We start from the raw sequence: 20,773 nt of genomic DNA, 5'->3' as shown, positions 1-20,773 counted from the left end.
GCCCAGGCTCACAGTTCCTCAGTATTCTTAGAAAGGTTGAAATGTGTCACTGACATAAGTGGAATATTATTTGTAATATATAGTAAAAAAATAATAATAAAAACAAGATAATAAAACACTTGAGCAAGATCAAGTCTCTAAAGTCATAAGCATTCAAAGAAATAAATTGCATTTTAAATTTCGATTTCATGTACAGAGAATGTATTCATTTTCACATTGGCTACCTACTGTTACCCCCTGTCTGTTCCCCCGGAATCTCTTTCATATCTCACTGAGCCCCTGAAATACTGCGATAAATACTGAAAGATTGAGTGTTTTTTTTTAGCAGGCCAGATGTATGGATTTGCGTGATTACAAGTGGTCTAATCTTGCCTCCTTTGCTTTCACCTCTCAGGATGAATTATCATAAGGCTGAAAGATTGTTGTCCATTAAAGCATGAAATTTCATTGGCCGTATGAGGAGTTCACCAGATTAGACACCTAGCGTGAGCTATTGCCACTCTCCTCAGATCTGGATTCATCTTAATTAGCAGAAGACATTTCTATCTGATTTAAGTAACATAGGCTCCCTTCAAAGGCAACGGGTAGAAACAGGTACCTTTAGGATGAGATTCATTTGACCAAATGTGGTTGTCTACTCTTGTACACACAGAACTCAAAAAATGTATTTTCTTCCTGATATTAAGGGACTCCAGGTGACTTGGTCCAGTGTAAAAATCTGCACTATAATGGCATTTGGTAGGGTGACTCCAGCTATTAGTCTACCATCCCATTAGATGCATTCATCCTCAGTTATTCTGAAATGCAGTGCACTTTCTTTTAACACTGGAAATTCCATGGTTTGAATCTGGGGTGGTTTATCTATGATATTCCCATGTTTTTCTTTTCTTTTTTACATTTTCTTTTCTTATCAGTTCTTTCTAGCTTACTCTTTCTTCCTTGCTAGGGAAGAAGCTGTGCTTGATCAAACGTTGGCTGTGACACTTTGCATACTGAAAGGCATTTTGTTTCACCTGTAAAAATGTCTATATCCCTAGTGCTGCAGGGCCATGGATCACGGAATCACGGAATTTTCAGAGTTGGAAGGGACCTCTAGAGATCAGCTAGTCCAACTCCCCTGCCAAAGCAGGATTGCCCGGAGCACATTACTCAGGATTGCATCCAGGCGGGTCTTGAAAATCTCCAGAGAAGGGCACTCCACACCCTCCCTGGGCAGCCTGTGCCAGTGCTCCGTCACCCAAACTGTAAAGAATTTTTTCTGTGTATTTGAACAGAACTTCCTATGTTCTAACTTGTGCCCATTACCCCTCGTCCTGTCACTGGGGACCATTGAAAAGAGCCTGGCTCCATCCTCCTTCAACCCACCCTTCAGATACTTGTACGCCATAATAAGGTCTCCCCTCAGCCTTCTCTTCTCCAGGCTAAAGAGTCCCAGCTCTCTCAGCCTTTCCTCATAAGGGAGATGCTTCAATCCCTTCATCATCTTAGTTGCCCTTTGCTGGACTCGCTCCAGCACTTCCCTGTCCCTCTTGAACTGGGGAGCCCAAAACTGGACACAGTATTCCAGTTGTGGCCTCACCAGTGCAGAGTAGAGGGGGAGAATGACCTCCCTCGACCTACTGGCCACACTCTTCCCTATGCAGCCCAGGATTCCATTGGCCTTTTTGGCAACAAGGGCACATTGCTGGGCCATGGATAATTTACTGTCTACCACAACCCCCAGATCCTTCTCCTCCGAGCTACTTCCCAGCAGGTCCGCCCCTAACCTGTACTGGTGCCTAGCATTCTTCCTCCCCAGGTGCAGGACCTTGCACTTGCTTTTGTTGAACCTCATTAGGTTCTTCTCTGCCCAGCTCTCCAGCCTGTCCAGGTCACGCTGGATGGCAGCACGGCCCTCTGGGGTGTCAGCCACCCCACCCAGTTTGGTATCATCAGCAAACTTGCTAAGGATACACTCTGTCCCCTCATCCAGGTCATTAATGAATATATTAAACAAAATTGGACCAAGTATTGACCCCTGGGGGACACCACTGGTTACAGGCCTCAAAATAAAATCATTTACTTCCCTTCTGCAGCAAGCCACTTACTCAGGGACCCATTTTTCTGCAAAAGATAAACAAAGTAAAAAAAATGCTCTGGGCTAAAAATAGTACCTCACTTTTGATCTTAACTCAACTATTCAACTAATGCTGGGTTTGAGTAGAAAAATTCCATTAAAGTACCATACAAAGTACTTGAGACTGTCTTTTTTTGAAAATTTTCCTATTCTGTGTTATTTAAGCTTTTAACAGTAGACGCATAATATAAACAACGAAAGTGTGACAACTATTTCATAATTCCGTGCTCTTTCCTTCCTAAAAAGCTCCTAGAAGTACATTATATTCATCCATATTCTTTATCACTTCATTTGTAAAGGGAATTATTTTATGGTAGAGAGTTATCAGTGAAAAGTCTCACTATTTCTTGAACTCCTTAAAGCCGCTGTTGAAACATCTTAGATCTTTTTTTCTTGTTAGCTTGGTATAGACAAAACCCCCAACTATTTTTTTTCTGTTGTTCCACAGAGCAGTACTCTGCAACAACATTCTCATTCTCTGCTGTTCTCTGCTTTCTATACAGATTTGAAGCACACTTTCCCCAGTTTTACCGTATTGTCTCCATCCAAAGAATCTCATGTGCAATCCTTTTTTTCTTTTTACTTATTTTTTTTTTCTGTCTCACGATATAAATTTGAGACACTTCTTTACCACATTTTTCTAGAGGAGTGTTTTCCTCTTTTTTTACTGCTAAACCTGGGACCACCTCTCATCTTTTTGAAAAATATAGTCATGGTTCAATTTTTACAGTGATTCAGCACATTAGTTTTCATTTCCAAACCATCTTTTGTTTACCAGTGTTGAAGTGCCACCAGTGACCTCCACTGATCCATAAATCACAGGCTCTGAAACCTTTCTCTAGAACACTTACACTCTTTTGGTTTTTCTGTAAGATCCTTCATAGAGATTGTTGGAATTTTCCCAAGGAAAAAGATGTTTTGATGGGCTTTTGGAGAACCAAAGGGCGTTTGCTGAAGGACCACTTCTAACTCGGATAGTATTTTTGTTGGCGTAGAAACATGTATACAGATGACTGATAGACTCTGTAGAAATGTGGCACGTTTTTACTTGGCTCACTGCTTCTAGCGTCACAGAATAAAATTCATTTGAGGGTTCAGACATCTTTATTCTCTGGGTCTCTAAAAATTCCAGTGAATTGGATTAGCAAAAGAAGGAGAGAAACTAAAGCAACAGCTGGAACAGGGAAGCTCTGTTTTGCAGAGGGATCTGCTTAATTTTCTTTATTCTTTTTTTCTTTACTTGCTTTTAGGTAGCCTCTTATAAAGATAACCAAAGACTGATAAAGATACCCGAAGACTACTCTCTGTGCCTTTGCTAATTAGTTGTTTCCTTTTCACTAACCAGAAAAAAAAGCCCTAATTTCTGTAAGAGCTAGAAGGACTAAGGCAGAGTGATTATATTCTTAGTTTTGCTATTTCAACTGCAATGCATTTGGGTTTGGATGACATTGGGAAGCTAGATGTACACATCAAAGCCTCAACCCATTAAGTCTTTGCATATCCTGCTTGTTAGTTTCTTGAACAGGAATCGTGAGAAGTCCTGCACACCTCAGGAGTCCTAGCTAATTCTTGGAAACAGCAAATGGAACCGAAATGTTCCCTATGCTTTGCATTAGGCTTTTGCATGGGATTGAATTTCATTCAGGAAGCCCAGTTTGTGAAAGAACATTAGTGCACATGTAGGTAATTATGCACATCCAGAAGAAATTCATTTCTGTTCATATTAAAAAGACCAGCTTCCAACATCCCAAGATCTCTTTGCTCTTCCTGTTTTTTAGTGAGCCACTTCTCACCAAAAAAATGTAGTGTACACATGAAGTGACGTCATTCAAGGAGTTCTGCGTTTAAGTGTGGTTCTCAGCATACAGATGGGACACTTAGCTGTTGAAGGTCTTTTTTGGCCCTGCTCTACTGCTAGGCTTTAGACAATTGGTCACCACCAGCCAGCGTCTGCAATAGTGCCAACTCCAATTCCCCTGTTCTGATCATGGCATCATTACTTCATATTTATACTTAAATACTTAAAGAACTCTGCATCTTGCCTTGAGGTAGCAGTAAGCTTATGCTGATTCTAGATTTGGATCTAAGGGCAAATTGTATGTTTTACTAGGCTGGCTGTGTTGTACGAAAAAGCTGGCCAATGGGTTTTACGTAACCAGAGCTGTAAGAATAACATCTCTGCCAGATGTTATGTCAGAGTTCAGCTTGCTCTTATTAATGTGCCATTTTCAATTTAGTCCTAGAACTTGACCAAAGTGCCCTGAAAATGACAGCAGCCAAGCAGTTACTTCACAAAGTTGTTATTTTTCTGCTAGCTGCTGACATAATCTCAGAGGTCAGAACTCCTTGGGTTTTCAATTTGGAGTCTGTATATTTTCAACACAGAATTCAAGTCTTGACAATACTGTGGGACCATGTATCTAGCCGTGAATATTTATGCTTTGTATTTTGGAAAAAATAATAAAAATCCCAATCCTCTGCATATCATAACCAACCTTATATTTAAAGAACCATGATTATTAAAGGTTGTTTAAGTGTAGATGGAGACCGGGGCCAGAGTCCTGATTTATTTTTACCTCTGCCACAGATTTTCTAAGAGCTTTGGTCAACTAATTTTATAATCTTTCATAGTTTTCCTGGCTGTATGATGGCTGTAATAATACTTACTTTTTCCATCCTGTTACATAGCTTTACAAGATAAGGTAAGGGTGGGACCTACATTTGTACATAGAGTGTTTTGCACAATGCTGCTCCAGTCCTGCTTGAGTCCCCTTGGCACCACTGTAATATAGTTATTGACTGCTTTTGACACTTCTTTCTAGCACAATCCTGTTGTACCCTTCCTATAGCAAAAAGCAGCCAAATTTCAGGCTTAGCTTCTGGAGAGAATATTGCTGCTGTGTGGGACAATCCTCCACAGGGTTGCTCTGCTCTCCCTTGCCTGCTGAAAGGAAAGCAGCTGGGGCATCCTGGCTGCTGCAGAGGTTGTGTGTGTACGTACCCAGTGCAATAACAGGGTGGTAAGAAGTCCTAGAAATCCAGAGGACCTGCTTCCCCCCAAAGTGGATAAGCTCCAGCTAGCGTCCTTTTAGCCTTTAACCTGCTCTTCCCCACTGTGTTCCAAGAGCCTGTGAGATGCTTTTCGTGGTTGGGAACCATAAAGGTACGTAGCAAGTGTAAATAGTGTGTGTGTGTGTGTACTTCCCTGCATGCAGCAACGCTGTTGATTAACAATGATGCAGATAGCAGTAAAGGTCCCCTTTGATACTGAATTAAGATAGAGGTACTTCCAATGAGATTATAATGTTTTCCTCTCCAGATTTTAAGTCCTGATGAGGGTTATGAAAATAAGTCTCTTTATGACAGCTGGCTTGAGAAAGATCCTGCAACGGAAAATAATAGCTATCCCAGGTATGTTGTTAATCTGGTTTTTCTTTCCCAATATTTTCATCATATCATAGCATGGCTACTCTCCAGATTTTTTCAACATGTGCTGTTGATGACAGCAATAGAAAACCTTTTAGTACAAGGTGACTCTCTAGCAATATCTTTTAAAGTAAAATAAAATAAAATTTTATGACTTTTTTTTTTTTTTAACGATGGTAACATCTATGCCTGCTGTAAAATGAAACCTCACACTTTTTAAAGGCCTTTTATTAGTAAAAAAGCGATTTGGAAAGCAATCAGAAATGACCAAGGTGGGGAGAGTTCAAAATATACTTTAGTCACCCTACTGGATGAGATAATACCAAAATTGTTAGGATAAGCAAATGCTCAGTTGAAAGAAACTGCCTAGAGCGGTAATTAAAAAGCTCTCTTGATACTTATTCTTTGTTTATACAATAGATGTAAATGTAATACATTACAAATTTATATCTGCAGCTATAAAAACTTCATATTTGAACATATTAAAACTAAAAAACCACTGTTTGAGCCTGTGACTTGTAGGGCTAAATCTTATTCACAATGTGAACAGATATTCACAATGTAAACAGAACTGCCCCTTTGTGTGATTTGACCAGTGTTCTGTGTGTGTTGCCCTGTTTTTCAGGCCCTGATGGGTGTCTAGATTCATTAGACTCGCTGAGATTTCTGCCTTTTGAAAAAGCTAACAGATCTGACCTGTCTTAGTCGATACAAATAGTTCCTTACAGAAATTTATACTAACAGAAGAACTTTAGCTGGGTTATTTTTCTTTTTTAGCTGAGAAACACCAATTATTCATCAGGCTAGACATATAAACCTAAAACTTAATGTAAAAAATAAATATTTGAAAATACTTAGAATATTACATCTGTCATAAATTATCATTATTCTTTTCTTTTCCTCTGTCTTGCCACACCTACCCAGTAGATGGCAATATTTACTTGTAAGTAACAAATGCTAATTTTGTCTCCTGCAGTGGAATTTTTTTATCAGTCTTTTATTCTACTATGGAAAATGCAAAGTATATAAACACATCTGTCTTTACATATATTGCTGCCCAATTCATATTATTTTGGAAATAGATGATTAATGTTTTAAAATTGCAGAGACATGTCTGATACAATCTTACAGCACTTGTGCATAATGTGTATGTTGTTTTTTAAATGTGGTCAGTGTCATAAGCAGGATTGTCACCTTTGAAAGATCTTCCTAGTAATATGGGATACTGAATTACTGTAGTGGAATAAAATCAGTTAGAGTAATTAAGCTTTCCACTCATCTAGTCTCTGATCTTACTAGTGTCCCTGATGTGCCCTCCAGAAAAACTGACCTCCATTTCTTTGAAAAATCTGCATTTTGCCTAAATTGCTACCATACTATAAAGTAAGTGATCTCACTAAGATTTGTCTTTTCTACATGTAGAATAAACAAACTGGGATCAGGCAGTGATTTTGAAGCTTACTTTCAGAGACTGGGAATTGCATCCGGCAGAGTCCGTTATACCAAGAATAGGGTAAGTCTTCCAGATTGGTTGAAGGACTTTGATAGTGCTGAGCAGTCATCTTTTAAAAGTATTTATTTATTATTAACAAAAAAGCTTCAAAGAATCTTTGACTGGTTTGTATATCAGTGCCATCTCTTAATTTAGCAAGAAACCTAAATGTTTGGAGAATAAAACGTTTCAGTGATGCATATATTCTGCAGGCTGTCAAGTCCACAGAAAGGTATTTATAGAATATGATTGGAGGTGTATATTTCATTCCACCGTACTATTAATAGGACCCCAATATACAAATCATCCATGATTGTGTTCAGAAATAACTACACAAGGAGCCATGATTGAGGATTTCTGCTGTCCAAAACCCCAAACTGTTTTCACGTTTAGCGAAGGCAGTCTCTGTACGATGGAACCAAAGGCAGGTCTGTGTAGGTAGAAAGAAGGAAGTCTGCTCACTTAATCTTGTGCAACGGTCCATAGACTCAGGTTGGTTTACTTTCCTAAAATGAACACACAAAAATGGAAGGATAGTAAATTGTGTTTTGTAGCAAATAGCTTTTTTTTTTATTTGGAAACTGTGCAAAACATCATAGTCGTTAAGTGATCAATACATCCCTTAACTGCAGTTAGAGTACAGGGCACTGACAAATTTGCTTGCTCTTTTTCAGAAAGCGGACAAATTCAGCAATTATCCTGTTTATCACACTGTGTATGAGACCTTCGAGTTAGTGGAAAAGTTTTATGACTCCACCTTCAAGAAACAGCTTACAGTTGCCCAGTTACGAGGCAAACTGGTTTATGAACTGGCAGATTCCCAGGTCATTCCATTTGACTGTAGAGATTATGGAGAAGCCTTAAAAGGATATAGCAATAGAATTTATAAATTGGCCAAGAAACATGAAGAACAACTGAAAACTTACGAAGTATCATTTGGTGAGTAATAGCCACGACAGTATTTCTTACGTGCATTGACGAGAATTGTGCAATGATGTGATATATCTGTTATAGCGCTGAAATTTAATTCCTTACTTTCCTGTTTCAATTCTGCCTTCATAATGAAGAGCCTCCTTTTTTTTTTTTTCTTTTCTAAACATAACACAGGTTGAATGCATAATAGATGAGAGGGTTATAGATGAGAGGGTTACAATAACTTTCATACATATTACTAATTTTTGGGCATTATTGCAGTGCTCACAAGCAGTCATAGAACCCAATCAAATCCAGAACAAAGAGACAGTATCAGCCTCTGCTTCTCATTTTTTTGCTTAAAAAAGAAGGCAAGTTAAACATTTATGTCAACTTCCTGGAACCTGGGAGACACAGGTGCCCATTCCTCCTCAGCCAAACAAAGACTTCATCTGACCTTGGGAAACTTGCCATCTCAGTGCCTGGATACTACTGTAGGCAACAGAACCATTTTGGTAACTCTTCTGCATAAATACATCCATTTGCTATGCACTTGTACACATTGCAATGAAGCATATAAAATACGTCAGAAGCAGCAGAGTGCTCTGGATCCCAAGCTAGGATAGCTTCCACAGTAATCTTCTTTCTCTCCCCCTCTCTCTCTTCTTTCTCTCTCTTTCTTCTTTCTTTCTCTATTTCTCTCTTTCTTTCTCTCTTTCTTCCTTTCTTTCTTTTAATTCTTTTTCCTCCCTCCCCCCTTCCTCCCTTCCTTCCTCCCTCCCTTCCTTCCTTCCTTCCTCCCCCCCTTCCTCCCTCCCTCCCTCCCTCCCTTCCTTCCTTCCTTCCTCCCTCCCTCCCTCCCTCCCTCCCTCCCTTCCTTCCTTCCTTCCTTCCTTCCTTCCTTCCTCCCTCCCTCCCTCATTCACCCTTTGTGTTTTTGCACCAAGGAGGATTTTCAGTCAGTCCTAATTGACTTGGTATCTGAGGGCCCCATGGTTTAGAGACATAAAGTAGCATTTTGGAGATGCAGTACTCTCTCGGGTTCTGTCAAACATTAGAAGTAACTCAAATCAAATCCTCATTTGGGGAAAACAAAAAAAGTTTAAAACTTAATGTAATGGCTTGGGTGAAAAAATCTTGACTCTTTTGAAAAGTCACCTTTTTTTTGTAAAAAGGCCACTCAAGACAGGAAGCCTTACATAGAATCATAGAATCATAGAATCATAGAATCATAGAATCATAGAATCAGTGAGGTTGGAAGGGACCTTTAAGATCATCAAGTCCAACCATTAACCTACCCTGATAAAAACACCACCACTCCTAAACCATGTCCCTAAGCAGCTCATCTACCCTTTTCTTAAACACCTCCAGGGATGGTGAATCCACCACCTCTCTGGGCAGCTTATTCCAATGTTTAATAACCCTTTCAGTGAAAAAATGCTTCCTAACATCTAATCTAAACCTGCCCTGACATAACTTGAACCCGTTTCCTCTTGTCCTATCACTTGTCGCCAGGGAGAAGAGGTCAGCTCCCATCTCTCTAAAACCTCCTTTCAGGTAGTTGTAGAGGGTGATAAGGTCTCCCCTCAGCCTCCTCTTCTCCAGGCTAAACAACCCCAGATCCCTCAGTCGTTCCTCATAAGGTTTGTCCTCCAGACCCTTCACCAGCTTTGTAGCCCTTCTCTGGACACGCTCCAACACCTCAATGTCCTTCTTGTAGTGAGGGGCCCAAAACTGAACACAGTACTCGAGGTGAGGCCTCACCAGTGCCGAGTACAGGGGGATGATTACTTCCCTAGTCCGGCTCACCACACTATTCCTGATACAGGCCAGGATGGTGTTGGCCTTCTTGGCTGCCTGGGCACACTGCTGGCTCATGCTCAGCCGGTTGTCCACCAACACCCCCAGGTCCTTTTCTGCCGGGCAGCTTTCGAGCCACTCCGCCCCCAGTCTGTAGCGCTGCATGGGGTTGTTGTGACCCAAGTGCAGGACCCGACACTTGGCCTTGTTGAACCTCATACCATTGGCCTCAGCCCATCTGTCCAGCCTGTCCAGATCCCTCTGCAGAGCCAATCTACCCTCAAGCAGATCAACACGCCCCCCCAGTTTAGTGTCGTCTGCGAACTTACTGAGGGTGCACTCGATCCCCTCATCCAGATCGTTGATAAAGATATTAAAGAGAACGGGCCCCAGCACCGATCCCTGGGGGACACCACTCGTCACTGGACACCAACAGGATTTAACTCCATTTACCACCACTCTCTGGACACGGCCATCCAGCCAGTTTTTTACCCAACGAAGAGTATACCTGTCCAGGCCATGAGCAGCCAGTTTCTCCAGGAGAATGCTATGGGAAACGGTGTCAAAAGCCTTGCAGAAATCCAGGTAGATAACATCCACAGCTTTTCCCTTGTCCAGCAAGTGGGTCACCTTGTCATAGAAGGAGATCAGGTTTGTCAGGCATGACCTGCCTTTCACAAAGCCATGCTGACTGGGCCTGATCACCCTGTTCTCTTGCATGTGCCGTGTGATGGCACTGAGGATGATCTGCTCCATGACCTTCCCAGGCACCGATGTCAGACTAACTGGCCTGTAGTTCCCTGGATCCTCCTTCCGGCCCTTCTTATGGATGGGCGTCACATTTGCCAACCTCCAGTCAGCTGGGACCTCCCCAGTTATCCAGGACTGTTCATAAATGATGCACAGTGGGCCGGTGAGCACTTCCGCCAGCTCCCTCAGCACCCTTGGATGGATCCCATCCGGCCCCATAGATTTGTGCACCTCCAGGTGCTGAAGCAGGTCCCTCACCTTTTCCCTTTGGACTACAGGGGCTTCACTCTGCTCCCCATCCCTGTATTCTAGCTCAGGGGTCGGGGAATTCAAGGAACAACTGGTCCTACTGCTGAAGACTGAGGCAAAGACGGCATTAAGTACCTCAGCCTTTTCCTCATCCTTGGTTACTACGTTACCAGCCCCATCTACTAGAGGACAGATATTATCCTTGGTCCTCTTTTTATCGCTAATATATTTATAGAAACTTTTTTTGTTGTCCTTGACAACAGAAGCCAGGTTTAGCTCTAGCTGAGCTTTGGCCCTTCTGATTTTTTCCCTACATCGCTTTACTACCTCTTTGTAATCCTCCTGGGTGGCCTGCCCTTCCTTCCAAAGGCCGTATATCCTCTTTTTTTCCCTAAGCTGCAACACTAGCTCCCTGCTTAGCCAGGCCGGTCTTTTTCCCCGCCAGCTTGTCTTACGGCACACGGGGACAGCCTGCTCCTGCGCCTTTAGGACTTCCATCTTGAAAGACATCCAGGCTTCCTGGGCTCCTTTGCTCTGGAGGACTGCCTCCCAGGGGACTTTGTCAACCAGGCTCCTGAAGAGCCCAAAGTCCGCTTTCCGGAAGTCCAAGGTGGCAGTTCTGCTGACCCCCTTCCTTGCTTCTCCCAGAATTGAGAACTCTATCATTTCATGGTCACTGTTGCCAAGACGGCCTCCGACCATCACATCCGCCACAAGACCTTCCCTGTTTACAAACAACAGATCCAGCAGGGCACCTTCCCTAGTTGGTTCTTTCACTAGTTGTGTTAAGAAGTTATCCCCAGTACCTTCCAGACACTTTCTAGACTGTTCCCTCCCTGCTGTATTGTATTCCCAGCAGATGTCTGGCAAATTGAAGTCTCCCACGAGGACTAGAGCTCGCGATCTTGAGACTTCTCATCACTTCCCCATCATCAGACATGATGGGGATCATCTTGTCTCAGATTTTGCGTAACACAAGGATTTATTTCTGTATGTCCCTGTGTTTACTGCAACATATCCTGTAAGGAAAGACCAAGCCTGGACTTTATTTTTCCAGTAGTAGAAGACCTACGAAAAGTTCTGTTAAATGTTTTATTTTCATTGTTTGGGTTTCTTTCTCATTTCAGATTAGAAGTTGCCCAAATTACCTTCTGACCAATGCATCTTTTTTTGTTCCTAAATTCTAGAAGCAATCTTTTTTTTTTTTTTGCTTTTTGCTTCCCAAATATCACTTAACCTTCTCCTTAATAACTTTATAGATATGTCACTTTTTGACTATTTTTTTACAAGGCATAGTTTTTAGTCTTTTAGTCTTTAAAAAGAATCTTTTTAAAGATTCTTCTCTAATGCCTGATCAGTTTCAAGTTATCTCTTGAATAAAACTACAATTTCTAATTTTTGTTTATTCTGTTACATCAGAATGCATTAAAATGTATATTTAGTTTTTACAATACTTTGAAAGATATAATTAATTTCACTCAGAATTTTAATGGAATTGCCTATTCACAGCACTGAATGTCAGAAAATTGTTAATTAAGCCTGAATAAATCACATAATTGTCCTTCAAAATAATAGGTTAAGGTTTTTATTTGACTTTGGATTCACATTTCAGCTGCTCCTCTGCAACAATGAAGGCTGGAAACCTTTTTTCATTAAATGTGTACTTGTAGTCATATGCTATCAGGAACTAAGGTTTGCAGGGAGAAAAAAAAAGGAATGTGATATTTTCTGAAAAAAACAACTCTGAAACTCTGACAGCACTGAATAGCTAGTGAACATGAGCACAAATTCTCTTACATGTTTTCACATGACCTTTCTTTTTTTTTCTCTTAAATCTCCTCCTACTGCTTCTGAAATATAATCGGTTGCCATGATATAACAATGATGTCAGCAGAGCAGAACTGTGTCCTCTGGAAAACTTATAACTATTGCCACAGCTGTGGACAAGTGTAAATTCTCACCCCGACAAGGTGACAGGGGTCTGTCTATACTGCAGTCCGTAAACAGGTCACATACATAAAATCTGTGCCTCTAATTATGTAAACTAAAACCAAGTATTAATACAAGAACGAGCAAGTGTAGGCTGGTGATGAATAAAAAGTTTGCTAGAAATAGAAGAGCAAATGAGACTGCAGAACAGCTTTCAATAGGAGTCCTGGGAACAGAAAGCCTGTCATCCTAAATAGGGTGATAAATTTGTAAACAGTAGCGATAAATTTATAAACAGTGAAGGGCCATAATTGCCAACAGAGGACCAGATTTAGGAGATGACCTAATCTTATGCCTCATTATCCTGTACGATCAAAGAAAGGATAGTCTGGTTTATCTAAAGTTTTCTGAAAACTGTGGGCAAGATGTACAAGTTATAAATCTTCCTTCTTTGTAACTGAGTTGAATTTTGGTAAGGCCATAAGTTCTTCCCCTCATAACATCCACCTTTTACTTACTCTACAAAAATTAGTTGCATAAATTGATAATTTTTCCAAATAGACCCTTCCCCAGGAAAATCATCATAGCTGGTATCGACATTAAAAGAAAGGACCGCTGCTTCTTTGGCTAAGGCATTCCACCTGGCTTGGACGTGCTGCCAGGGACAGAGCAGGGACTGAGCGACCCACCAGCCTGCCTGCACACGGTCAGGCACAACAGGCAAAAACCCGGGGTTTGAGTATCAGCACTGTGGGATGGCGTACAGGGTCACAGCAGAGACACCTCCCACGCTGTAACAATACTGCACATGCGCAGCAAGCGATCCGCTTCAGTCTATCACTATGTTCCATAACAGTTGTGTCTTTTACGCCTCACCTATTCAATATACATATTATGATATGAAGAGGACATAACATTCCAAGAGGGAAATCCTGCTGTCCTTCCACAGCCTGCTGGAAGGGCTGGTGTTATATAAAAAGTCAGGCTTTTTATACCTAAATGCTGCAGCACACCCCTTTGTTAGAAAGGAAACTGCAGAGTTCTTCATTTGCAATGCCAGGCAGAGGGAAGGGGTATACTTGTGAAAACTTTATCAAGCATTCTGCTTTATTGCTGGCCTCTTTGTCTATTGCTGTTAGTAGTGCAGCTCTTCAAAGTCTGCACTAGGGAAAGTAATGAATTGTGGAAAGACAACAAAATTAATGCAATGGTATCACCAAAACAAATGTAGCTTTTCACCGGGCAACTGAAAGGTGTATTGCAGTCAGCAGATACTCTGAAGTTGCTCACAAAGTCCTTCCTTTTTTAGATCCTCTTTTTTCCGCTGTAGTGAACTTCTCAAAGGCTGCAGCTGAATTTCACAGGAGACTTGAACAAGTTGACAAGAAAGAGTAAGTCTGAAAAAAAATTGTCTCATATATATATATCTGCCTTAGGTACCCAGGGTGGCAGTTCTTTCTTTCCAGTGACTACACTAATCTCTCTGATTAGTGTAGCATAGAGCCCTTGAACTCTGAGACAGGCAATATCTGCTAGGATGAATTCTTGAATTCTGCTTCCTGTAATGAATGGCATCAGCTGTAGAGCTTATTACTAGCATCAGTTTGTCATTAAAATTATTGTAACACATGGAAAGGCAGGTAGCAGTGAAAGTTAAAGTTGGACTGAGCTCTGTATATAGACACCTACACTTGAGTGTTGTAGGTGATGCCAGAATTTGTACTTTCAGCCCACCTCGAGGAGACAGGATGATGCTTCTGAGTATCTAAGATATCCGCATGATGCTTGCAAACCTAAGGGCCCTATAGGATTCCCGTGCCCTCCAGCAGTGGCTGGAGGGCAGGTGCTCCAAGGCACCTTGTATGGTACCAGATAGTTGTGTTCAGGCAGCCGAATCCCATCCTTACTATGTTACTGTATGGATTAGAGTGGGAGTTTGGACATTTGGCTTATTGAATGGACAACAAAACCTAAGTATCTTTGTTTTGACATAAATCTCAGCCTTCCTCTTCCCTCTGTTAAGTGGGATGTTTGTAGTGCCGTTTAATACTAAACAAGTGTCTGACACTCTCAGAAAGTCTCACATTTTATTTTGCATAGTGTGAAATCTTGTAGTTGAGTTTGCTGACACAGAAATCCTAATGCATTGAGATAACATGTATTGAATATCTCCATTTGCAAAACCTCATCTTTTTGCAAACTGTAGACCATCTTTGTGACTTTTTTTTCTTTCAAAAGGAGAGGAGAAGTGTTTAAATGAGACTGGGAAGTTATGTTTCCTCATTGTGTGAAATGTCTCTGTCTCCGTTTTCTGCAGTCCGGTCGCAGTGCGAATCATGAATGATCAGCTGATGTTTATAGAAAGAGCTTTCATTGATCCTCTTGGCTTACCAGGAAGAAAGTTTTACAGGTGAGGCAACAAGTTTCTTGACCAGCTGTCCAAGGCACTCTGCTTTTGCAGGTGAACCCCACTCTAACTGACCAGTTAGTTGAACTGCTGTATAGGCCTCATATAGGAATTAGAGCGCAATGGATTCTTGTTTAGGTGCGATCTGGTGAGTAGTGGAATTTGTTTATAACCCCCAAGGAGAATTCCTTGGCTGCACCAGTCTTGTGGTGCCTAATTCCTCTTCTTAGGTCTGGCACTCTGATTTTTTTTAGCCGTCATACTCTGTGACTTTTATTTGCAGGTGTGTAGTACTACTGTTCCCACTTGCTCTGTACAAAGTGAGGATTCAGTAGAGCATCAACTGCATGGAAAGAAAGGAAAAACGAGAGTAGAGTAAAAGGGAGGAGAGGATGAGAACAGATGTAGTGAGGGAAAGATGAAGAGAGAAGTCCAGATTTTTTTTTTTTAATTGCTTGCATTTATTAGTATAGTTTCAGTGTTTATTTTGATTTGGGAGGACTCTTTCACGTGCTGCAAATGTGCTTTGATACTTCATATGAACAAAATCAATTTAAAAGCAGAACTGAAACTATTAATTATTTAAGAAAAAAAAAAAAACACCGACAAATAAAATTGATATTTTTGTGCAGTTCTGTTCCAGTACGATCACCACTTCTCTGAAGAATTCATGCTCTTCTCAAGAATTCTCCCATAGGTTTTCTTTTCCCTCTTTTTCCATTCCTTTCCCATATCTGCTGACCATTGTTCAACTGTTTAGGTGTTTTGAGGTTTCTGTTCCACTCCCTGCAATGAACGCACACACCGCTAATAGTTATTTTATTTATATACCTCCTTTTTTTTTTTTTCTTTTCCCACAGACATGTCATCTTTGCTCCAAGCAGTCACAACAAGTATGCTGGCGAGTCCTTCCCGGGGATCTACGATGCCATGTTTGATATTGAAAGCAAAGCAGATCAGCATGGAGCCTGGGAAGAAGTAAAGAGGCAGATTTCCATTGCAGCCTTCACTGTGCAGGCAGCGGCAGGGACACTGAAAGAAGTTGCATAGGATGATGGCTTCGAAAAGCTCAGTCTGAAACGCCCTCTAGTCAGGCTATGACAGTGCCGCCGTCTCTCCTGGCTGCCTGCCTATCTGAGTTTCCAACCTTCTGAACGCGTGCGAGTGTGCTGGTAGGGTGAGCAGGAGCTCTGCGTATCAAAGAACTCCTGAGCTAGAAATTACTGCTTCTCTGACACTGGCAAAACTGTAGCTTTAAGAACAACCTTAGATGGAAGCAAATTTGGGAGTGGGGAGAAGGAAGAATCAGTTCCCTATTAGAGTTTTCTGAAAGATCTGCCAGTTTTGAGGACCTGTTATTTTGGATGTGCAATTACAAAACCAGTCATTTGCCGAGCTACCTGTAAATCTCGTCTGTAGCAGTGATCAGCAGAAAACACTTCAAGAGAAAAAATATAACACTTCACCGTATGTGCATTTTTCTTGTTCTGATAATTACTTTTATAATATAAGACACCAAAGGCATCGCTGTATTTTATAATCTGTTCTGCAGGACTGGTGAGTACTCATTATACTGATTTGCTTTCTTCTCCTGAAAAAAAAATAAAATACTGTCCCTCCTGCTGATTGCCAAAGCAGTCCCTGCCATTCTTGATAATGAGAAAACAGCTGCTTATATGTAGAAATTTGAAAGTATTTTCTTACAGAGTGAGTGTCCATGCCTCTGAAAGACAGTGTGCACCTTCCTCCTTTATTTGCGCTTTGGAATGTACAGACTGGGGGGATAACCAAAAGCTGCCCTCCCTGCTCCTTTTGGCACTTTCACTAGTCGCAAACCCATAGCAGCTTTTGTTCCTATTTTTTCCTGGGAGATGTCTTTCATGCAGATGTCTTCTTCCAGTTGAGGGAGCTGGAGGTTATTCTGTCTTCAAATAAGACCTGAAGAACCTTTCCCATCAGGAGCTGCTTTAACATTCAAAGAGAAACTGAAATGCACGAGAAGAATAATTGTACAAAACTGTTTAATTTGTAAAAAAAATTCGTTCTTGCTTCATTTGCCCTTTAAATGTACTTCTCATCTACATGCTTTACAACTAATAAAATTGCTAGCATTTTATTAAATCACATTCCAGTTTGTGGGATCAGATAATAACCAATTTCTTCTCTTATGTAAAATATAATACAGTTTTTCTCACAACCATAAATTGCACCAGGTTGTGGGAATAAAATCCCTTTTTATTTTATGGGGAATAGAATGGACGTGCTACTAAAACAAAGACAGAATTAGAAACACTACAATTACTAGGCTACAGAAAGAGTTGTTCTCATCTCAATTGCCTTGAAATCAGACAAGGGAACCAGAAATTACTATAGTTCAGTCCTGTGGGAAGTTCTTTTGGGAGGTGTATGCCACCAAGAAGAGCAGCTTTCATTGGCACCACTTCCAATAAGCCCCTCTGAAAGACTGTGTATCTAAGGCTGTGCGCCCCCTCCCCATCCGCAGAAGTATTTATTTCTTTGCTGGAACGTGTCCAGAGAAGGGCAACAAAGCTGGTGAAGGGTCTGGAGCACAAGTCTTCTGAGGAGCGGCTGAGGGAACTGTGGTTGTGTAGTCTGGAGGAAAGGAGGCTGAGGGGAGACCTTATAGATCTCTACAACTATCTGAAAGGAGGTTGTAGCCAGGTGGTGGTTGACATCTTCTTGCTCGTAAGAAGCAATAGAACAAGAGGAAACGGCCTTAAGTTACACCAGAGGAGGTTCAGATTGGGTACTAGGAAAAATGTCTTCACCGAAAGGGTTATCAAGCATGGGAACAGGCTGCCCAGGGAAGTCGTGGAATTGCCATCCCTGGAGGTATTTAAAAGACGTGTAGATGTGGTGCTGAGGGACGTGGTTTGGTGGTGGACTTAGCAGTGTTAGGTTGATGGTTGGACTTGATGATCTTAAAGGTCCCTTCCAGCCTGGACAATTCTGTGATTCTATGGATGTTGTGCTCATAATTTGCTGTTAAATTGCTTTTCACAAATCAAGCCTTAGGCCCATGAGGAAGAAATTATGCTTCCTCAGTCCATGCTTTACCTCTTCTGTTGGAAAAAGTAGCTCTTAACTGACCTTGTCAGGATGCACGTAAGAGTCATGAGTAGTCAGTCAATGCTGAGGGCACCAGAAGAGTAATCACATTTTTGTTATTCTCTTTACTTCTACCTAACTGGGACCACTCACAGTTATTAAGTTGTTCATCTCCCCATCTGTAGCTTAAGGTGTTGCTGAAGGATGTGATACCCTGTCAATGGTGACCGGTATGTAACCGAACTGGTTTTTCTTCCCTTTTCCCGCTCTTCCTGCTCCATCATAGCGTTATGTTTATGGGCAGTGAGTGAATTTTCCCCAAAGAAGGGGCAGGATGTCTGCAGGGTGGAAAAAAGCCACTAGTGCCCCGAGCAGCCAGCTTTGGAGCTGTCGGTGGTCACTGCCGTAGGATCATCATAAAGCAAATAAAGAATTTCCACGTAAAAAAAGGAAATATCTGACGAAGTGTGCTTCCACCCTGATTTACAGAAATGTCTTTAATAGTATAAAGCAATGAACAAATGTTTCACCAGTAAACATACTGTTTCCATGGTGGTTAGCCTTTGAAGTTCTGGGCCGTTACCACGCTGCTGCAAAAGAACAGATTATCTCTTCTTGTTTCCGTGTGCAGTTTGAAGCTGTGAGGATAAATTACAGCTCACATCAGGCCGAACGCACGCTGGCATCGATTGCTTTGTTCCTCTTCTCAACTTAATTGATAACTCCGCATGAATGTGCAATTCATCATGACCCACTCCATACCGAGAAGTGTACAAAATAGCTTAAATCTATTTCTACTCCTCTCTGTAAAGTTCTTCCGAGGGAGAGTGGTATCCAAACCCTTATAAATAAGGAAACCAAACCGCTTATAAATGGCTTATACTAATTTATATCCATAAAGTCCCATACTCTTGGTATTGAAAGGATCAGAGCTGAGATTGCCCTCCCTGCTGCAGGCAGTAGTATCTCCTTTTCTACAGGTGGGCAACCGAGCAACTGCTGCTGTCTCCCAGCCCAAAGGCTGCTGTCCTTGTGTAGCTCTGCCTGCCCATAATTTCAAAGTGAGGGGAGATTTCTCAGGCTCTCCTTACAGATGGGTGACACTGGATCCCCCGCTCTGTCCTTCCCTGGTCCTGTTTGCATGGTCCCTTCACTCAGCCTGGCTGAAGCGACCTGTGAGCGACGCAGCGGGGAGAAACAGACCCTTCAGCCTGGACTGGGACTCCAAAAACCTTTGGCCAAATTAAACTTGGGTGAACCGAATATCACCTGGATATTTGCCAATTGTCTCTTTAGAAAATCGTTTTCAAAGGGACAATGCCAGAGTGGTGGGTTGACCCTGGCTGGACACTAGGTGCCCACCAAAGCTGCTCTGTCACTGCCCTGCTCAGCTGGACCGCGGAGGGAAAATATAACAAAAGGCTCATGGGTTGAGGTAAGGACAGGGAGATCACTCAGCAATGACCGTCACGGGCAAAACAGACTCGACTTGGGGAAAATTAATATAATTCATTACCAATCCAATCAGAGTAGGGTAATGAGAAATGAAAAAACAAATCTTAAAACACCTTCCCCCCACCCCTCCCTTCTTCCCGGGCTCAACTTCATTCCTGATTTCTCCACCTCCTCCCCCCGAGCGGTGCAGGGGGATGGGGAATGGGGGTTGTGGTCAGTTCATCACACATTGTCTCTGCCGCTCCTTCCTCCTCAGGGGGAGGACTCCTCCTCACACTCTGCCCCTGCTCCAGCGTGGGGTCCTTCCTACGGGAGACAGTCCTCCACAAACTTCTCCAGCATGGCTTCTTCCCACAGGCTGCAGTTCTTCAGGAACTGTTCCAGTGTGGGTCCCTCACAGTGTCACAAGTCCTGCCAGCAAACCTGCTCCAGTGTGGGCTCCTCTCCCCCTGGGGCCACAGGTCCTGCCAGGAGCCTGCTCTAGTGTGGATTTTCCACGGGGTCACAGTCTTCTTTCACCTGCTCCAGCGTGGGGTCCTCCATAGGCTGCAGGTGGATATCTGCTCCACCGTGGACCTCCACAGCCTGCCTCACCATGGTCTTCACCATGGGCTGCAGGGGAATCTCTGCTTGGGTGCCTGGAGCACCTCGTCCCCTCCTTCTTCACTGACCTTGGTGTCTACAGGGCTGTTGCCTTCACATATTCTCACTCCTTTCTCCTGGCTGCAACTGCCCAGTTGGGGTTTTTTCGCCCGTTCTTAACTATGTTATCCCAGAGGTGCTACCACCATCACTGCTGGGCTTGGCCTTGGCCAGTGGCAGGTCCGTCCTGGAGCTGTCTGGCATTGGCTCTATCAGACAGAGGGGCAGCTTCTAGCAGCTTCTCACAGAAAACACTCCGCTACCAAAAACCTCGCCATGCAAACCCAATACAGCCGGAAAGTTTGTTTCAGATTCTCTTATGGCCGAAATACCTTTGGTTTGCCTTTGGAAAAGAAGCCATAACACTTGGTCAGTTTGGTGATGGCTGGAAAGCGGGGATGACCTGCGTGCTCCATTCTCCACTAAGAAAGTGAAAAACACAATCCAGTCACAACACTCATTCATCTGCACCAAAACCGGCAGTAATTTAAAAGAATTATTCTCCCGTTTTTTTCAATCAATCAAT

General features: G+C 42.3%; 1 protein-coding gene across 1 annotated transcript in view; it reads left to right on the top strand.

The window, feature by feature from the left end:
- NAALAD2 (N-acetylated alpha-linked acidic dipeptidase 2) overlaps window positions 1–17,153 on the top strand; it is a gene marked incomplete at its 5' end in the record, with an annotated part of 36,551 nt that extends 19,398 nt beyond the window's left edge. The window contains 6 exons of the mRNA XM_082491666.1: window positions 5,436–5,527; window positions 6,965–7,055; window positions 7,709–7,973; window positions 13,984–14,065; window positions 14,992–15,084; window positions 15,942–17,153. Of these exons, the coding sequence (XP_082347792.1) occupies window positions 5,436–5,527; window positions 6,965–7,055; window positions 7,709–7,973; window positions 13,984–14,065; window positions 14,992–15,084; window positions 15,942–16,131 (813 nt within the window). The 3' untranslated portion in view covers window positions 16,132–17,153. The remainder of the gene's footprint in view (window positions 1–5,435; window positions 5,528–6,964; window positions 7,056–7,708; window positions 7,974–13,983; window positions 14,066–14,991; window positions 15,085–15,941) is intronic.
- Between the last annotated feature and the right edge of the window lie 3,620 nt (window positions 17,154–20,773).

The sequence above is a fragment of the Vanellus vanellus genome, assembly GCF_965231255.1.
Source record: "Vanellus vanellus genome assembly, chromosome: 1".
Classification (NCBI taxonomy): domain Eukaryota; kingdom Metazoa; phylum Chordata; class Aves; order Charadriiformes; family Charadriidae; genus Vanellus; species Vanellus vanellus.
The sequence above is the reverse complement of the archived record's forward strand: the minus strand, read 5'-3'. Positions and strand labels throughout refer to the sequence as shown.